The 18,823-nt window shown below is 42.8% G+C and overlaps 1 protein-coding gene across 7 annotated transcripts in view; it reads right to left on the reverse strand.

Moving 5' to 3' along the window:
* LOC115338950 (SREBF chaperone) overlaps positions 1 to 18,823 on the reverse strand; it is a 68,557-nt gene that overhangs the window by 31,904 nt on the left and 17,830 nt on the right. For all 7 annotated transcript variants that reach the window (XM_030008084.2, XM_041122371.1, XM_030008083.2 and 4 more), the window contains 3 exons: positions 16,019 to 16,235; positions 2,632 to 2,761; positions 666 to 823 (listed from right to left, as the gene is read on the reverse strand). In XM_030008084.2, the coding sequence (XP_029863944.1) occupies positions 666 to 823; positions 2,632 to 2,761; positions 16,019 to 16,140 (410 nt within the window). In that variant the 5' untranslated portion in view covers positions 16,141 to 16,235. The remainder of the gene's footprint in view (positions 1 to 665; positions 824 to 2,631; positions 2,762 to 16,018; positions 16,236 to 18,823) is intronic.

Raw genomic sequence — 18,823 nt, forward strand, 5'->3', positions numbered from 1 at the left:
ATGATACACTAACAATGCCAAGAGGAGCAACCAGGATGACAAACTGAATACAGAGCCATCTTACCAGAGTAAGCCAAGAGTTCCATATGTTTACCTTAACAAACAAGGATTTGGGGTGGGGAGTACAAGTTCTCCCTGTAAATATCTGGAAGCAGAGGAAAGCTATTTTTGTACAAAGACTGTGTCAGGACAAAAACAAGCAGGTATCAACTTGTCCTAAATATAGCTGAAGTGGCAAGTCAGGAGAAGGTTCCTGACCACATAAAATTCTGGAAGAGCTTCACAATAGGCATGGTGGGGTCAGATGAACATGCTTTAATATGAAGCTTGGATGCTTAGGAAGGGATTATATGATGCTGCTATCTGCTGTAACAGGTATAACCTTGGAGGCCCCCTCCAGACCTTTCTGCCTAGGACTCTGACTGGAAGGTTCCTGACAATTATCTGTGACTAGAGGACAGGCAAGTTCTCTAGCACAAAAGCTAAACTGCTCTACGCGCAGGATGCATATGATGTCACTTGTTAGCAGTGATGTCTCATTTTCTTTTAATTTTGAGAATCTTACAAATTCAAAGCTAATAATCAGAGGCAGTAATTTAGAAGATGAGCGTGTACAACAGTGGGTCAGTCTGCCTTCTACGCAAACTTTAATGAACAGTAATTACCTGTCTCTCAGGGCATGGTTTCTAATCTCCTCCACTAGCTGGAAGACACGGGAGAGGGGTGAACGAAATACATCAACAGCAAGGAAGTTCTTCTGCCATGGGGAGACGGTAGCTTTCACAAAGATCTGTTGAATGTAGGCCACAGGAGCACCAACATACTGTGGGGAAAACCAGAGGGAGAATGAAAACACACGGTGAGTGGGAAGCTGCTTAGCAGAATTAGACCAGAGCTTGGCAACTTTTCAGGAAGGAGTTTGCCAGACTATATTTTCCTTTCCCAAATTAGAGGTGAAACATGACAGTACTAACCTAGCAAGAACAAAAAGAGTCTGTTTCTCAAAGAGGCAAAATGCCACTGACCATTTTGGCATCCGTCTATTGTGCTTCTTTGTGAGGCAGAAGCTCCTAGCTCCTGCTGAATTTGGTACTGGAATGAAAGGCAGGAGCAGGGACTCACTGCCTCTCACAGATGCCTCTCACAACACTGTGGTTCCCCCAACCTGTGCTGATTCTGCTGTGTGACATTTAAATCTTCCTGGTCGCTGTGCCCAGGCTGCTGACCCTGCTCTGGGGACTGCAGCGCTGACATGCTGTGGCAGCCAGAACTTTTGTGCTCTATTAGCTGAACTAGGCAACAAAGCAGAAGGCAAGATTTAATCAGCCAGTAGCAGCCCGAGTTAACAGCATAGGGCAAAAAGCTCTCAGTGGCACCAGGGAGTGTAGAAGGCAGCAAATTATTTCAATAACAGCGAGAAAAGCACACATGGAGAGAGTAGAGAGCTGGAGACATCAAAAGCATTAAGCCAACAGGTAACTTCTACTGAAGAGAGACCCTGGAATGAAAAAGAACAATGCCGGTTACAAAGGCTGATTTTAGAATTGTTTCCTGATTTCCTGGACCAGGTTATCAGCCTTCTTGGAAAGCATCAGGGTTCCAGTTTGCTCATGCAAAAAAAAAAAAAAGTTAATTCCTTACCCTTAACGTAAGTCTCATTTACCTGCATGATACTTACTAGTCAATTAAAAAAAAAAAACCCAAAACAAAACCAAAACCCACCTCTAGATTATACTCAATTCACCAAGTTCTTCAAGCATCCCTACACTCCCTAGATCGCACTGTAGTAGCTACCTCCACAGCCAGAATCTGTGGCTGCTTAAATTCTAATTCAAATGAAAAACTCTTGATTGTGACCTTAAGAAAAAAGCTTATGTCTTGGAGGTGAAACCTAGACTACCTACACCATCAGAAAAAACCCTACTAGGTGCAATATTTTAAAGCCAAAAGAGAGAAAATTGTAAGCGCTGAGGAGCTGGACAGTCTGTCTTCCACCTCCAGGCGAGACAGACATTCCCATTCTGACAGCTAGTTAATGATCTTCAACAGATAAGCTGGTTGATAGCCAGAATCCAGATCCCTTCAGAGAGAGGTTGACAACACCAAACCCACCATCGTAACTACTGGTAGCATCTCCACAGACAGTTACAGCAATAAAGGCTGACTAAATCCTATTCTCACCCTTCAGAGGAGGCCAAGGGCAGGTGTTTGAAGCAGTGTGTCAGCAGGAGGCTTGTCCTGCTGCTCTAGGGAAACTGCATGCCTTCATATGACATTAGGAAATTGGGGCCTGTTATTCCAGAACCCATCACTAAACTTATTTAAAACCTAATAGTGCTTTAAAAAGGGTACTACTTGCCTTAGATAAAGTTATCCTTGAAAAACGGGCTCTTAAACAGCATTTCAGAGCTTTTAACTCTTCCAAATGCCTAGCATTGTTTTTTCTGACAGACCAAGACTAATACAAGACAAATACAGCCTAAACTTAGCAGTTACACAAAGCAACACGTCTCCAGAAATATTTTCTGTTGATTACAGTAAAGTGTAGGTAACACAGCAGGGATGTTTCATCATCCCATCGACCCCACACACACACTCAGCACACCCAGCCACCCCCGGTGCAGGACTCACCCAGTCGGGACGTTCGCTGAGATCCCCTTGCTGCAGACCCGTGTCTGGAGAGGGTGGAGAGTAATCCTTCACAGGGGTGCTGTACTCCACAGGTCCTGTTCCAGGCAGTGGCAGCTTCAGCAGCGGGTAACTATGATTAAGACATAAGCAAGAAACATTGTGCTTTGGTTTTAACTAGGCTTTTAGACAGTCTCCAAGAAGAGCTCAAAAAATGAACGGGTCATGAAAAATGAGCCCGCTTCAGCTAAATCCAACCTCTGCAGGACAGGAGACACAGCTGCAATACAAGAGGGCGTTAGCTCTCATAGGAACTGTTGGATGTGTTTCCCCAACACAAGAGATAATTGGTCTTTTTCCCTTGGAAAGGGCTAACTAAAAGTCCTGGGAGAAAAAGAAGGGTAGTTCTTGCAGGACCTCACCTGAATTACTCTCCATCACCTGAAAGTTAGTAGTGCTAAAAACATTAAGTACAGCCATATCTCAACTATTCTGTAGCCAGCACAAAAATGAGACATTCATTTTATTCAGATGGCTGCTTTCCTGACCCAAACCCTGTACTAATCACCTAATTTTCCGCATTAAGATTTAAACGATTTCTGGTTTTTGTCATTAATTTCATTGGTCCTCAAAGGGCTTTTAAGTAGCAATAAGACACCAAAAGAGCTATGAAATATTTATATTCTTGCCCCTTTGCTACTACAATCTTCAGATGATTGTAGCAGCTACCCCACAACAAACACTTCAAACTATTTGAAAGCTGAGGTATTGAGGTTTCAGAGAGTTTAGAATATTGTTTTTAGCTCTAGACGTTCTCAGAAGTGATTAAAACCGTATCAGAATTGAACTGGTGGAAAAAGCAAGACTGCTGTTACAGAGATAACCAACCAACAAACTGCAATTGTCAGCACCAAAATGAACCAGAGAATATAACTTCTGTCTTTTTGTTGTCTGATGCATGACTATCTATCAGGCCTCAAATTTCTGACATATTTTCCTGTTTATAGCTGAACTTTTCTTGCAATATTGCCAGAATAAATATAAAGGCCTTGGAATTGTTTTCATGCAATACTCTGCCCACATCGTTAGGGATTAGCTTGAATCATCAAAGGCTATGGAGGGGACAAGCAACAGCTAAAGACAAGGCTTCAGAATAAACAACACAACAAAAGGCTGAAAAAGGACAACAAAATCAGAAGCAAAGCTTGTCAGATTCGCTATTTTATTAGTCTGACAAAAATACAACATCTAATTATTATCATTTCATTGTGCAATGGGAGGGAAGAGAAAAAGGAATAAAAAAAATCAGGTCATAATACATGAGAGGTAAAAATGCCCAATAAAAGCCACAATCTGGAGACCCAGCACAGCCTCTTTTCTCTCACAAGCAGCAATCAGTTTTAGTCCTTCTAAACGACACATAGCACCTGCTTGTCACAAATGATCTGCTGAAAACAAAAGCCCGTGGGAGATACATACAGCAATCATCCTGCGTCTGACTGAGATGGAGATACACATAAATTAAAATAATAAAATCAACTATATGTGATAAACAAAGCAGAATGAGTTGAACAGGTGACCGAGTAAGAATGATTTTTTCACTAAATTATTTTGATGTTGATGCCTGCGTGTGTCCAGAAATTGAAGGAAAACACTTTAGATTCATGCTACATGCTTATCCAGAGGTGGATTTCCCTGTGCAATCACCTGTCAGTTTTAAGGAGTCAGAACAATAATCTTTTCTAGAACTTAACTCATTTTAAATTACGGGCGCTGAATCTAAACAGCCAGTGCATTGCAGGAGTTACAACAGGACAGCCTGAGGCTGGTTTTGCCTCACCAGCACCAGTGGAGCAGCTCAGGCTTCAGAAGTGATCTTGCCGCTTCTCTGGTTGAAGGTTCATCTCTAGGACCAGCCTATTGTCAGATACGCCAAAACAAGCAGTGCCTGCTGCTGCACCTGATCGGGAAGCCTCAATATCCAGAAGCTGCAGGAAATGCTGAGAGCAGTGAAGCTGATGGTCGGATCTCCACAGTCCGTGGTGAAGACCTGACCACTGCCAGAGGTCACAGCTATGGCACCAAGTAAAGGGTGATGGAAACACTGAGCTCTTCTGGATGCTGAACATTTCACAAGTACTTTTTCCCAGTTTAGCAAGATTCGGCTAGCCCTGCACACAATCCTACCTTGAAAATCCTTTCAACTCTTGCTGTCTTTCAAAGCAAAAATGCCCCAAATCCTGGCAGAGGTGTAATGGATTATTTTTCACTTCCTGAAGGCCTGCTGGGATGCAAGGATTTTGCCCTCTTACTAATTGCTAGATAGGGAAAACTATTTTCTGTAGCCAGAGATGAAAGTCCTTTCAGTGGGTGCAGTGAGCTCTGCCTACAGAAGCAATAAATGGCCACCCCCCAGGAAGATGACTGCATCCTCCCTTCGTCCCAGTCACCCATATCTAGCCTACGGAACAAGTAGCCACCCTTCCTCATCCTGCTCATTCCATATAGCAACCCTAAATCCAGCATGAGCAGGGGGGTTGGACCAGATGACCTCCAGAAGTGCTTGCCAGCCTGACCAGCCTGTGCTACCACAGCTAGTCCAGTGGAGGCCACCAAAATGGTGATGTGGCAGGAGAACATGGTGCAAAAGGAGATAGTGGGTTAACTGGACTCATCCAGCCTGGAGAAGAGTGAGGAGGGAATCTAAAATGCAGTCTTCAGCATAGTGAAGATGACCCCAGACTTGTTTCAGGGTTGCACAGGGAAAGGACACAAGCTGCAGCAAGGGAAATTCCAATCAGACGTAAGGAAAAAATTCTTCACGAGAGCAGTCAAACACTGGAAAGGGGACCAGAGTAGCCGTGGACTCTCCATCATGAGAGATATCCAGAAGTCAACCAGACAGGGCTCCAAGCCTAACTCTGGGGTTGGTGCTGCTTCAAGCAGTGACTGCCAGACATCACAGACCCCTCCCATGAGGAAGGGATCTCTGGAGGGCTCCAGTGCAAACTCCTGCTCAAACCAGGGCCAACAAGAGCAGGTTGCTCAGAGCCATGTCCCATCTGGGTTTGCATATCTCCAAGGACTGAGGTCCCACAGCCTCTCTCAGCACTTATTCTAGTATTAGATAACCCTCATAACAAACACTTTTTTCCTTGGATCTATTCAGAATTTCCTATCTGTCCATCACCTCTTGTCCTTCCACTGTGTACCCTGAGAAGAATCTGCCTCCACCTTCTCTACACCCTCCCAATAAGTAGTTGTAGGCCAGCTGTAAGATCACTGCTTAGAGCTGAAGATACTCAGTCTCCTCAGCCTTTCCTCCTCCATGGTAGTCTACAGCTGCCCACTCCGACAGCTCTGCTCGATGTGTTCCAGCACGTCAATGCCTTCCTCATACTGCAGAGCCCCAGAGTAGATGCTGTACTGTGGTTTCACAAAGGCCAAACAGAGGAAAGACTTCCTTCCCCTTAACCCTGCTGGCTACCCTTGCTAGTGCAGCACAGGACGCAGTTGGCCTTTCTGCTGCAAGGACATGCTGCCTGACTCATGTCCAATTTGTCCTTTGCTGCAAAGCTGCCTTCCAGCCTGTCCTGCTCCAGGAGCTTACTCCATCCCAGGTGCAGGACTCTGCATTTGCCTTTTTGCCTTTGCTGAGCTTCCCGAGGCTCCTGTCAGTCCATCTTCCCAACCCATCAAAGTGTCTCTGAATGGCAATCGTGCTCTCCACCATACTGACTGCTCTCCCCCAGCTGGCATGATCCGCAGACTTGGTGAGTGCACGCTCTGCTCCCTCATCCAGGTCATTAACAGCGACGTTAAGCAGACCTCACCCCTGTTTGTGGATTAGGGGGTTAAGATGAACTGCTGGCAGAGCTGTGGGAGCAGCAACTTGCAGCAGAGGGACAGGAGAAGAGCTGGGAAAGGTGAATGACCTAAATTTCCACAGCTGTCTGCAAAATAACAACCTGGCCATAACCATAGATGTTTTGTCAGTATTGAGTGTGTCACATCAAGCAATTCTGGATTCTGTTATGCCCTTTCTGTGCTCGAGGCCACAACGGAAGGCCTTAACACGCCAGCTTACATACCCCAGAAACATGGAAAAAAAAAAGTATTTCTATGTTTTAAAAAAACTAGCCTCTGGAGATGGTTGTCAGTTGCTCCCACCATGTTGGTTCTCAGCCACTAGTATATTTACATCTGAATAAAACCACTTCATCAGCAAGAAACATGCCTGTTGCCAGAATGGAGAGGAGATGTGTGTTAACTCCTCTACTACTGAACGATTTCCTCCTACATATGTACCTGCTGTTCACAACAGCCTTGGGATTAGCTACGGAAGCTACCTGAGAAGTTGGGAAGGAGGAAAGTTCATCTAAACAACGGCAATCTGTACACAGCTTCCAGCTGGCTCAGGGTTACACAAGGCCTCGGAGAAAGACGCAAGACAGGACAGGCTGCCTGATGGCAGCTAATAGGAAGGTTAGCTGAGAATTCAGTATTTGTTTTTCCTGTTGTTAAAAAAAAGTTTAATTTTCCGTCAAGGGGAAGAAGCGAACCACTCCCATCCTGAAGCGCAAGCCACCTCCCAAAATACAGGACATAGCAACTCACAGCTCCCTAATTGCTATTTTTAAATAACCAAGGGTTTTTCTTTTTGTTTCACTGGTTTTTGTTTCTTATGTTAGGATTTTCAAACTTGTCCAAAAAATTTGAAAGTACATGCAAATGCAATAGAGGAAAGAGTAAATGGCATTTCTTGGAAGACTCAAGGGCAACAAAAGGAGGGGAAGAACAAAAGGAAAATTTCTGATGGAAGAAAGAAAATAAAATCTGGAGATGTCTGTGCGCTGCTGAGGACTATCCTACTGCAGCTGTCGGCAAACCAAGGCAACCGAGACTCCCATATTCCACCATCCTCTTCAGGCCTGTGGTCAGGGCAGATCTGTTGATACCTAAATCAACTTCAGCATTTACCTGCAATTTGATTAGATCATGAATATGGAACAGGATTTATGCTGTAGGAAAAGATCTGTATGCCCCCTCCAATCCGTATTTTTAATCCATCCCTACAGAAGGCAAGGAAGAGGAAAGCAGCATCTAACACTGCAGTTACTCAAACCGTTTGCCTCTTGCTCGTGTGATACAAAACAGTGTTAGATTTTCTCTATCCATTCTAAAGTTTTCTGCAGGTCACACTGATGGGCTCCTTCAGCTTCCTTTACAGTTCCAGGCTGCTCAGTCAACAAAAGCCATGTTGCCAAGTAACACGTAATTCTTTTCATTTCCCTATAAGCGAATGAGTCCTAATCCTAATACTCATCACTGCTAAACACAGTGAGGCATAACACTTCTCAGTCATGGCTCTACTCTTATTGGTTATGACCTTCATCAGGAGCAAGAGCTTTTGTCTTTGGTGATATTGTCTTCATATTTTGAAAGAGCATTGATTTAGATTAGATATTAGGAAGAGATTCTTCACTGTGAGGGTGGTGAGGCACTGGAACAGGTTGCCCAGAGAAGCTGTGGATGCCCCATCCCTGGAAGTGTTCAAGGCCAGGTTGGATGGGGCTTTGAGCAACCTGGTCTAGTAGAAGGTGTCCCTGCCCATGGCAGGGGAGTTGGAACTAGATGATCCTTAAGGTGCCTTCCAACCCAAACCATTCTAGGATTCTATTCCATATTTTACTGAGACTAGAAGAGCTGTGGCAGCTGCGGTATTAGAAGACACTGATGTGTACCCATCAGGAATAGGACTTCCTAGCAGATTGTCTGGCACACAAAAAAAATGCTAGAACTATTTTTTATTATAATCCCCATTTTCAGCAACTATCTTCAGAGAAAAGGCCCCACAGGAAATCCACGTTTAAAAGATTTAAATAAAAGGTTAAAACAGACCCTGTTGTCTATACACACCTATGTTTAGCTCCTATAGTCCTTATTGCAACATGATCTAGATAGTGTAGATTGCTCATGGTATTGTTTGGCAGCAGAGCTCAGGAACAAGACCTACTATTGGGACTCTTTTCAAAAGGTCCCTCATCTTGAGCCAACTACAACATAAATATATATCACCATAGGGGAAGCAGGGACATATATTTACTTATATCACAGTGATATTTGAAGATTCATGTTTATGAAAGGTTTTGAGAACATCTGATGGAAGAACACGAAAAGTACGCATTCTAGATCACACTTACTGTAAGTTATTTCAGTAAGATGCTAAAACATTAGTTCTAGAATTTATTTAGCCTTATACAGGCATGCGATACCAGCTGATCTTGTCAGTGATACCTGAGACAGACTGACAGCAGAGATAAAAAAAGGACAGAGTGAGAAAGAACCACCCAGCAATACAGAGAAATTCACTAGACCTGCTACTTCAGACATCAATGTTAGAGCATCTTTTAAGTAAAGAGATACTTAAAAAAAAGCAAACCAAGAGCTGCTGATGAGTTGTCAGAAGCATCCTGGCTTCCCACAGTCACTAAATGCTGCAAGGATTGCGAGATGTGACAGGCCTAGGTGATTTCCATGTGCACTTCTTACCAAAGGCGAAAACTGCTCCAAGTGAGTTACAGTGATTTCTAGCACTCACGTTTGAATCTCTTCACATTTCTCTTTGTTAGAGATTTTTTTGACCATCAGGGAAAGGGGTGAACACCCAAATGGGAAGCATAGAGAAAGGAAGGAAGAAAAGTAGAAACTAAAACAGGTGACAGGAAAGCTCAAAAAGAAGTTCTGGTTTTGAGAAGGGTTCTTTTTAGATGCTCACATCACAGTGCACCCTGACACCCTTCTGCAAATCCAAAATAAGGGAAAAAGAGATCACCTACAAGTTGGTATTGCTGAATTCAAGCAGTAGTGCATTTTAGTTACCAAGCATGAGGTAGGTTCAAGCAAAAATGTTCATCCAACTACTTTACATATTTTCAAGACAGCTTAAAGGGCCAAGATGGAGAACTGCCAGGTCAGCCTAAGGCAGCTGGCAACTCAACAGAACTGCAAACCCTACAACTGCATATTCCTCCTTCTCAGAATCAAAGCGGAGATCTCCACCACCCCAGAATAGTCTTCGGCTGGTGAGTATGAAGAAAAATGGAGAGATGCCAAGCCTTAGGTAACAGGGAAGGTGGTGATATATTGCCTTAAAATAGCTACCACCTCCATTTTGCACACTGTAGAAGCAGCTTTTAGCCTGTTTCCAGCCTAAACTATTGCACAGATAGAACAATCTGACCCATTGCTAATGAGAGATATGAAATTTGATAAAAAGGGTCTTGCCAGAGGGTAGAGAAGGCCAGATATCTGGCAGCAATAGTTCCCTTTTAGCCTTGGTATGTGCACAAACAATACCTGTTTCTGAATAAATTATGTTTGCTTTTGCCCTGTTTCCCACTGACAGGGCCCTCAAAAATCCACACTGCAAAAGATTCCCCTTGCTCAATGCTGCCAGTTTCCTTTTTTCTGCAAATCAGAACAGAGGTCTCACCACATAGAACTTGCTTCTAGTTTCATTGTGCAGTCCCACAGGGGACTGTATTCTCTATGTATTTGGAATATGAAGAGTCTGACGGTGACTCACCTCCTCTGGTTATCACACAAGATAGTACAAACCTGTAAGAAAGTGAAATGTTCTTTTAGAGAGAAATATATCTATGCACACACACACAAAAGGGCTCTGGTTCCAGACAGTTCTACCATTCTTTAGTAGAACTAGCAGAACCTAGTGCTTCAGTCAAATAATGAACCCCTGCAAAGACTTGCCCTGTTTAATTCTCCTAAACCTGCTTCACAGAGTCAACTGTTTGATTTTAAATTCTTTCTTTAACTAAAAAGTATTCTTCAGAACTACACAGGAATTTCAAATTTACCCTGATTACCAGATTTATAGTTATCATCTGTTCTTCTCTGAGCTGGGGAGGAGGAGCTACTCTTGAGTCAGATAGGCTTAAGTGGCATTCTCATTCTGCTGGGGGGGCTGAAATAAAATGATGCACTCAGCTAAGTTTGTCCCTGTAAAGAGCAGGAATGTTTCTAAATGCAGATCCATTTAAGTGAGGTGATGAAAATTAATGTCACCTCCAAAGGGATACATAGTAAAACAAAAAGTTAACTAACAAGCCCTACACCTCTCAATAGCTAGTTCAGCAGAAACCACTCACTGTGAAGTAAAAACTAATACAATTTGGATTTTCAGACTTTTAGAGTCATAGGCATTTTTGCTTGTGCTTTGAATATTCATTTATTAACAAAACCAGATATGCTATGTCTTGTCTATAGCTGACATTAACCTTGGAAGTATTTTGTGTAGACACTATTTTTAAAGACAGAATGTATTCAAACAACCTATAACAGACACTGTGGTGACTGTACTACCTGATCCTTGGCACCTGACCTTTTAGGAACAGGAGAAACACCCGCACATTAACTGTTGTCACATTGATCAAGAACCAGAACTGATGCTGAATAAATTATGGATCATATGGTTTACATCAGCTTTTAAAAAAAGTTATCTGAATGCAAAGATGGTCGAGTTTTACTGAGGTGTGGGGGAGGAAAATGAGAACAACTCAGTTAATTTCCTTCTCAGCAACACTGAGGACATTATTAGGTCCTTCCCTGTTGATAAAAGTCAGTATGAACCACTGGATCACTTGTGTATCTTCTTTCCTCATTAGAAGGACCTGTAGTTCCTACTACTTAATCGATCCATGCTTGTTTCAGACACTAATCTGCATTACTATGCAAACAGTGCTGAGGATCTCTTATCAATCATGTTGGACAGAAACGCTGCCTAAATAAGCTTCTACCTTGAAGCTGGGCCTCGATTTTTTTCCACCAGCTTCTTTCTCCAAAGTTCAGCACATTTCTCACTCATTTTTGCAGTGAGGTGGCTGAGATGAATCAGTGAGATCTGTCTTAAGAAAATGGAACACTTCTGAAGAGCACAAACAAATTAAATTCCAGCAGTAAATTGGTGCCAAAGACCACTACTCAGAGTCCTCACGATCAGACTGCATGAAAAAATGTGGATGTGACACTTTGTGGCCATCAGCAAGTTCCTGACCCCAGCCAACAGAAAGCTTCCACAGGAGGTGGCCATCCGACAGCTCCCGTAAGCAACTGACTGCTGCGGCTCCTGCAGACATCACCCAGCCCACGCTGCGTGCTGAACATGCCCCACAGCTGCCAGTTTTGTGTTGCAGAAGGCTATTCAGATGGATGTAGTCTAAAACAAATATACATAAAGCTAGCTGTGCTGGGTCAGACCAAGAGTCCGTCTGCCCAGCAGCCTATTTCTTACAGCAGCCAATAGCAGACACCTAGGAAAGAGTAAGAGAACAGGGCAAGCATATAATGCATGAAGTGCCCACCAGATAACACAGTTCCAGGACTTAACTTCAACCTAAACTGAGTTAGTATATTAACTAAAAATTCATTTTCCCAAATACTTGCTAAAATACTTTTGAAGTCTCCAGCCCCACCCCACAGATGGCCAGGAGTCACCGAGATGACTGTTGATCACTTCTTTTTTCCTGTTATTTCACACCATTTTATATATTTGGGCATCCTGATTAAAAAACAAATTATAGCCCTTGCGTTGGCCTTGGCACCTTGCCCCCCCCCCAAAAACAATAAAACTTTACCATATCTGATGAAAACACTTGTTTAGAAGGATTCTAGTGCAGTACAGTCTGAAAAGCTACTGAATATCTCGCTCCAGGTTTACACGGTTGTAGTCCCTACCCATTTGTTAAGGGATTAGCGTTCAACAGCTATAGTTGCACAAGCCACAGAACTAACAACTGTGTGCAGCCACACACCACAAACATCAGATTATTCCACACAGAGCAAACAAGGACGAGGCCTCTCAGACTTCTAAGGATATTTATCAAGTGCTCACTGTAGAGAGCAGCCCCTGAATTTGAGCTCTGGCAAGAAAATACCCAAATTATTGGGTACAAGCCAAGGAACCTCAAATACAATATACTTGGTAATGTAGTGGATATAGTAAGTTTTATTTCTTGTTTTAAATGAATAAACAATATGTGGACTGCAACTGCAAAGCTACCTAGCCCCAAGAAAACAGGTGTTACTCTCAAATCACTTCATAGCAAGGATGTGTGTTCCTTTCAGCACCACTTCCTTTTTCAGCTTGGGGAAAAAACAGAAGACGGAAGGAAGGAAGCATGGCAGGGAAGGGGACACTCCTAACACCTTGATAAATCAATGTGACTCTTACACTGGAGAAATTGAAAAGGGGGCTTCAAAACCATTCTCCTAAATCGTTTTGCATCGCACAGCTCCTTTATAAACTTCACAGGCAGACTAGAAAGCACACAGATAGAATGACAGACAGTTGAGGCTGGAAGGCAGCTCTGGAGCTGGGCTAGGCTAAACCTGCTCGGAGCAGGGTCAGCCACAGCAGGTGGCTCAGGGCTGTGTCCAGATGGCTACTGAGTACCTCCAAGGATGGAGCCTCCACCACCTCTCTGGGATACCTGCTCCAATGCTTAACAACCTTAAAGTAAAAAATTGTTTTCTTATACATAAAGCAGAACCTTCTGTGTTTCAGCTTGTGCCCATTGCCTCATGTCCTGTCACTGGGCACCCACTGGGTGGCAAGCCTGGCTCCATTTTCTTTACACCCTCTCTTCCTATATTTATATATGGTGCTAAGATCCCCTGAGCCTTTTCAACTCAAGGCTGAATAGCCCCAGTTCTCTCAGCCTTTCCTCATAAGAGAGATGCTCCAGTCCCTTCACCCTCTTTATGGCCCTTTCCTGGACTTGCTCCACTAATTCCACATCCTTCTTTTACTGGGGAGCTGCCCAGCACTGGACCCAGCATTCCAGGTGTGGCCTCACCAGTGCTGTGTAGAGGGGCAGGATCACCTCCCTCGACCTGCTGGCAACCCTCTCCCTAATGCAGCCCAGGATACTGCAGGCCACCTTTGCCACGAGGACACACAGGCAGCTTGAGTTCAATTTGGTGTCCACCAGGACCTCTGGCCCCTGTTCTGCAAAGCTCCTTTCCAGAGAGCTGACCCCCAGTCTGTACAGACGTCTGGGGTTATTCTTCCTTTTACGTTTCCTTGTGTTGAACTTCATGAGGTTCTCTGCCCACGCAGCCATCTGGTGTATCAGCCACGCTTTCTAGCTTTCATCCAGCCACTTCATCCAGTTTTCCACTTTCCAGTTCATGACATATGAAGTTTGTATCATCTGCAAACTTGCTGAGGGTGCAGTTCACCCCATTATCTAGGTCAATGATGAAGAAGTCAGACCTCAGGCTCAAACTAAGAGGAAGACTTGAAGACCTCAACCCAAAACTAAACTTCCAGTAAGTATTTCAGTGTCCTGTGCACAGATACCCTGTTGGAATTCAGTCTTACCACACTGAAATGCACTCAAGCATAGAAGGGCCGCACTCTGGAATAGTTTTGACCTTGTTAGTAATGCCACTTCTCGAGCCAGAATTAACACCTAGTTAACAGTAGTTAATACAGAGCAGCTCAGAACAGGAACTGAAACATCCCTAAAAACTGCTTCCAGAGAGGGAACACTTTACCCATGCTGCACTCCCAATTTTTTGCCAAGGTACACTTGCTCTCAAAGGGTGTCGTCACAGTATTTCTAAAACCCTGCCTCTTCTAGGGCCATTATATGCTTTTCTAATGAGTTACTGAAACTCATTATTCACTTTATGTTGATGGTGTCTTGGACAAGTTTCTGCGGTCTAAAGGTAACCAATAACTGCAGAATCTCAATTACCAGCACCGAGTAACGCAGATACTTCCACAAATACACAATCACAAGTAACTAATCTGCCAAAGACAACCTGGTTTGAAGCTTCAAGGACTTAGTGCGAGACACCGTAATTCACACTGCTCTACACATATGACTACAAGGACAGGACAGATACAAGTTCTGACCTAGGGAGCACAAGGTCCCCAAGAAGAATGAGGACAGCTGCTAGTAATCCTAGATCAGATTTCCTCCTGTCCGGGAAATCCTAAATTTAGTAAAGGGAGTAAGCATGCAGTTTTCATTTTGATGCCTCCCAAAATGCAACATTTGTGTGGATAAATTTTTTACACTGAAGCAGTTGTCTTCCATTCCTGCATTTACTCCCAGGCAACAGCACCTGAAAGATAACTGAAAATAGGAGCCTAATACCACTGAAAGCTCTGATGAAGCAATTAGCAAGCAAGAATGCTGTGTCATGGCGATTCAGGACTCATGGTGAAACTCTGTTTTGGCTAATGCAGGCCTGACACGTGAAAGCAGCATCCAGCAAAACTGAAGTCAAAAGACAGAGACGTTACTTGCAACCATATCAACAAAGATAAACAGAACGGAGAATCTGCTTACTTGGCCCTTGTAGAAGCTTCGTATTTCTACAGAACAAGAGATCTGAAAACAAAACTATTATCGCTGCCAGTTACAAGAATTAATATGAAGCAGTGAAAAAAGTCAGGAAAGCAACGCCTCAATTGCTGCTCACAGCCTTGAAGAGTCACAGGCATGAAAAGCAACCTCACAGAGTCACAGGCATGAAAAGCAACCTCACAGGTTTTCAATACATGAAAATGATCACTTCGATAATCTTTTAACTGTAGATGTGAAAGAAGTCTGTCTTATCCTCAGCGATGCTCAAAGAAAAGTTTACATCTGTATCAACACAGGTGGAGCTTTTCTCAAGGCAGAGTAGATCGCCACACAGGTTTTATTTTGCCCAAAAGAGACAATATACTTCAAATTAAAAAGGTGAAGATGCAATCTATATATGCACATGCATGTGTCTCTGCACAAATCTGAGCACAAAAGTTCTCTCAACTCCAGTAATAATAATACCTCATTGGAAATGATTAAGAGGCCCATGTAACATTTCTGAGTGTGAAACTGCATTCAGTTGCAACTCGTACCCAAATTAAGAGTCCATAAGGAGAGTAGAGAATTTACAATAACACACAACACACGCGTGCCAAGGCAAGGGCTGAAAAAGAAGAGTACAAGCTTAAGGAAGAACAGAATAGGCAAGTATGGAGAGAGAAAGATCAACTTTCCTTCTCCCCATTATTAATTCATGGTTGGAGTCCACCACCAGGTGTACTTTTATTTTATTTATTGCTTTACTTCACTTATTCAATTAGTTTTTACTATTTACTTATTAAGCCACATGAAGATACTTCATCCCTGTCTTTTCTTTTGTCCCACAAAAAGAGATGATAAAAATCTATTAAGTTTAAAAAAAAAAAAACAAACAAAAGAGCTGCTGGGATAGCCCACAAGACAGGGAAACCTGAGCACGTTCATGGCGTTGCTATGAAAACCCACAAAGCAGCAGCACCCTGTGACAGCAAGTACTTTGCGTGACTTACCAGCAGGCCAGAATACAGAGACCAGTGAAGAGGATGATGGGGATGGGGTAGGAAGCACACAACAGCCCGTGGTTGTAGAACGCCCGCGATATCCTCTCGCGCAGTTTTTCAGTCAGGGTCATCCTCAGCTGTCGTCACCTAGTTGCCATCCCGGAATACATCAGGGGGTCAGGCAATTCCAGCATGTGCAATGCTTCAGCAAAGGCACTGTATCCAGCTAGAAGTTGGAAAGCAAGCAAGTTCATGAGAAAAATAAATAAATAAAAGGAAAATAAACATTACCAACTTGTTTTAGAAAGACTTCCAACATTGTACCTCCTCAGAAGAAAAGGGAGAAACAGACACCACACACTGAGCACTTGCTATGAGCCTACAGGCAATCCGATCAAATTATTGGGTTTTGCCTAGGGGAAGGAAGGGCAGAAAACATAAGCAGAGAACAAACACCAACTGAACAGACAACAGGCACTGCTGCCATGAGCTGCTGGTCAGAGAGAACACGCAGGAACAGAGCTAGGAACCAAACTGTCTGAAAGGAAGGAAGAAAAGGAGCTTAGCAGTAAAAGAATTAAGCAGTACTCCAAGGAGATGCCAAAATGCCAATTAGAAAAGAAGGACTGAGGCTAGCTGTCAGCAACGTGGTCTTAAGGGAAGTGCTCTTGGACACAGACTGAAGCGCTTTCACTGCTTTAACTATTAGTAACACACCAGTAACAAGAGAAGAGACCAGAATAGGCTTTACAGCTAAGACAACCTAAAGAAAGTTATTTTTGCATGGGGAATGAGGGAGGGAAGCCTAAGTAGCCACAGTTCAGAAGACTAAGCCAGAGTACACTACACAGTAAAATAAACTAATGCAGGTACTTCTTGTCAAAATGTATTTTGATTTGACTCTCAGACTTAGGACCAGGCCATCTACCAAGTGCAAACTGAATTGCAGATGTCAGAAGCGGACAACTTAAACTTGCAATTTGATTTGCAAAGTATAAAAAATGCAATATATAAAGCCCTAAGAAAAGGTTAAGATAATACATTAAAATAAAGCACAAAACAAATTTCTAGGAAAGATGGAGCAGAGGAAACCTACCCTTTAACTTTTTTTTAAATCTCAGGCTAAATGCAAAGCATGTGGTTCACAGCAATGTTCTGTGAAGTGAAAAGCTTGAATGCAAGACAGATTTTTTCCATACAGTTCAAAGCTATGATTATCCAAGATTTTTATATTTTAATCTGAGAGGAAATAAATACATTTTTCCTGGCTTCTCCAGAATAAGACTGGGACAACAATAAGAGACCCAAAGCATATGAAATAAATCATTTTGTCCACAGGAAAATGCCATTAATGGTTGCGCCAGAGAATTCAATACAAGACCTCAACCCAGGCTACCATTAAAACCAGCTGGTCACTCGACATTTTGAACAATTCACCTTCACCATCTTGAATGTAAAGAATACTAGAGCAAAAGGTCTGATGGGTTCACACAGGCAAGAAATCCATCAAGGGTTTTTATACATATCTGGCTTCAGAATTCTGCAAGCCTCAAATATTTAGAAACCGGGGGAGGTATCACAGGTGCTGTCTGGTTTTATATTCTTTCCTAAGCACCCACTTTCAGCTATATGGAAGAGAACACATGAGGGAAGACAAACCCTAAGTACAACCATCATGCTTTTAATTTCAGACTAAATTCTATTTAATGCCCACAGGACTATTTTACAATGATCTACCTATTTTCTTCCCACCAGTAATGCAACTAAAAATAATCAGATTTTGAGCAACAGAAGCACCAATACATTGGCCTAATGACCAAGTGGAAAACCTGGATAAATATTTTTGCTCATACCTTTTAGCAAGGCACTGTATCTTTCCATCAGAATCAATATCAACTTTCTTAGTCATAGGCAATTTCAGTTTGCCTGCAGTCCAGCACCAGCGCGAACATGCCAGGATTTTGGGAGAGGGGAGGGATGAGAAGTGTGCTCTTGCTGCCTGGAGACCTTGCAATGCAAGGGGTAAGGCCAACAAGCTAGCCAAAACACTACATACATGGCATTCATGCAGAACAGAAAGGTTTTGTCACACAGAGAACCTAAAATATGGTATCATGCAAAGGAACAGACACGTGGTGTATAAGAATACATTTAGCAGTCATAGAGATTACATCAGAAAAAGCTTGGGTTTTAACCTTTAGGCTGTTTTGGTCCAGTGGCAAATATGACCTGTTCAAATCAACTCCAAGGCAAATGTTAAAAAAAAAAATAAATAAAAAACAAACCCACACACTAAAAAATTGTTTTTAAAGGTGCACTGAAATCACCAGAAACGTAGACTTTCTATTCTAGGTCTCAGGAGTGAGTAGAAAAATAAATAGATTTTATTTTAAAATTTCAGTGACAAAGCCCTCTTCCAGAGCTGTTCATAGAATGGGAAATAATGCAGAAACTTCCTGCATACACAAGCCTACTACTTAGAACAGACCATTGAAAATAATAATCAAAAAATACGTTTTGAATATATGGCAGTAACTGAACTGAAAATCCACAATCTGTGTTAGCAGAATTGGAAAGGAAGTTGCAAACAAGTATATTGGAACTGAAACATTCAGGGCTTCATCTCACTGGTGATTTTTCTCAGCATGAGTCTTGCTAGAGCTAGAGCACGTTATGTTGGGGCTCACACAGACAGATTGTATCCCTAATCTAAGGGCAGAAGACAAAAGCAAACATGAAATAATCCTTAAAAGCAAACCCACACCGAGCACTGGTTTTCAGCACCTGGACTCCATGGCTGTCCCATTGCAATAG

Source organism: Aquila chrysaetos, chromosome 3 (assembly GCF_900496995.4).
Source record: "Aquila chrysaetos chrysaetos chromosome 3, bAquChr1.4, whole genome shotgun sequence".
Classification (NCBI taxonomy): domain Eukaryota; kingdom Metazoa; phylum Chordata; class Aves; order Accipitriformes; family Accipitridae; genus Aquila; species Aquila chrysaetos.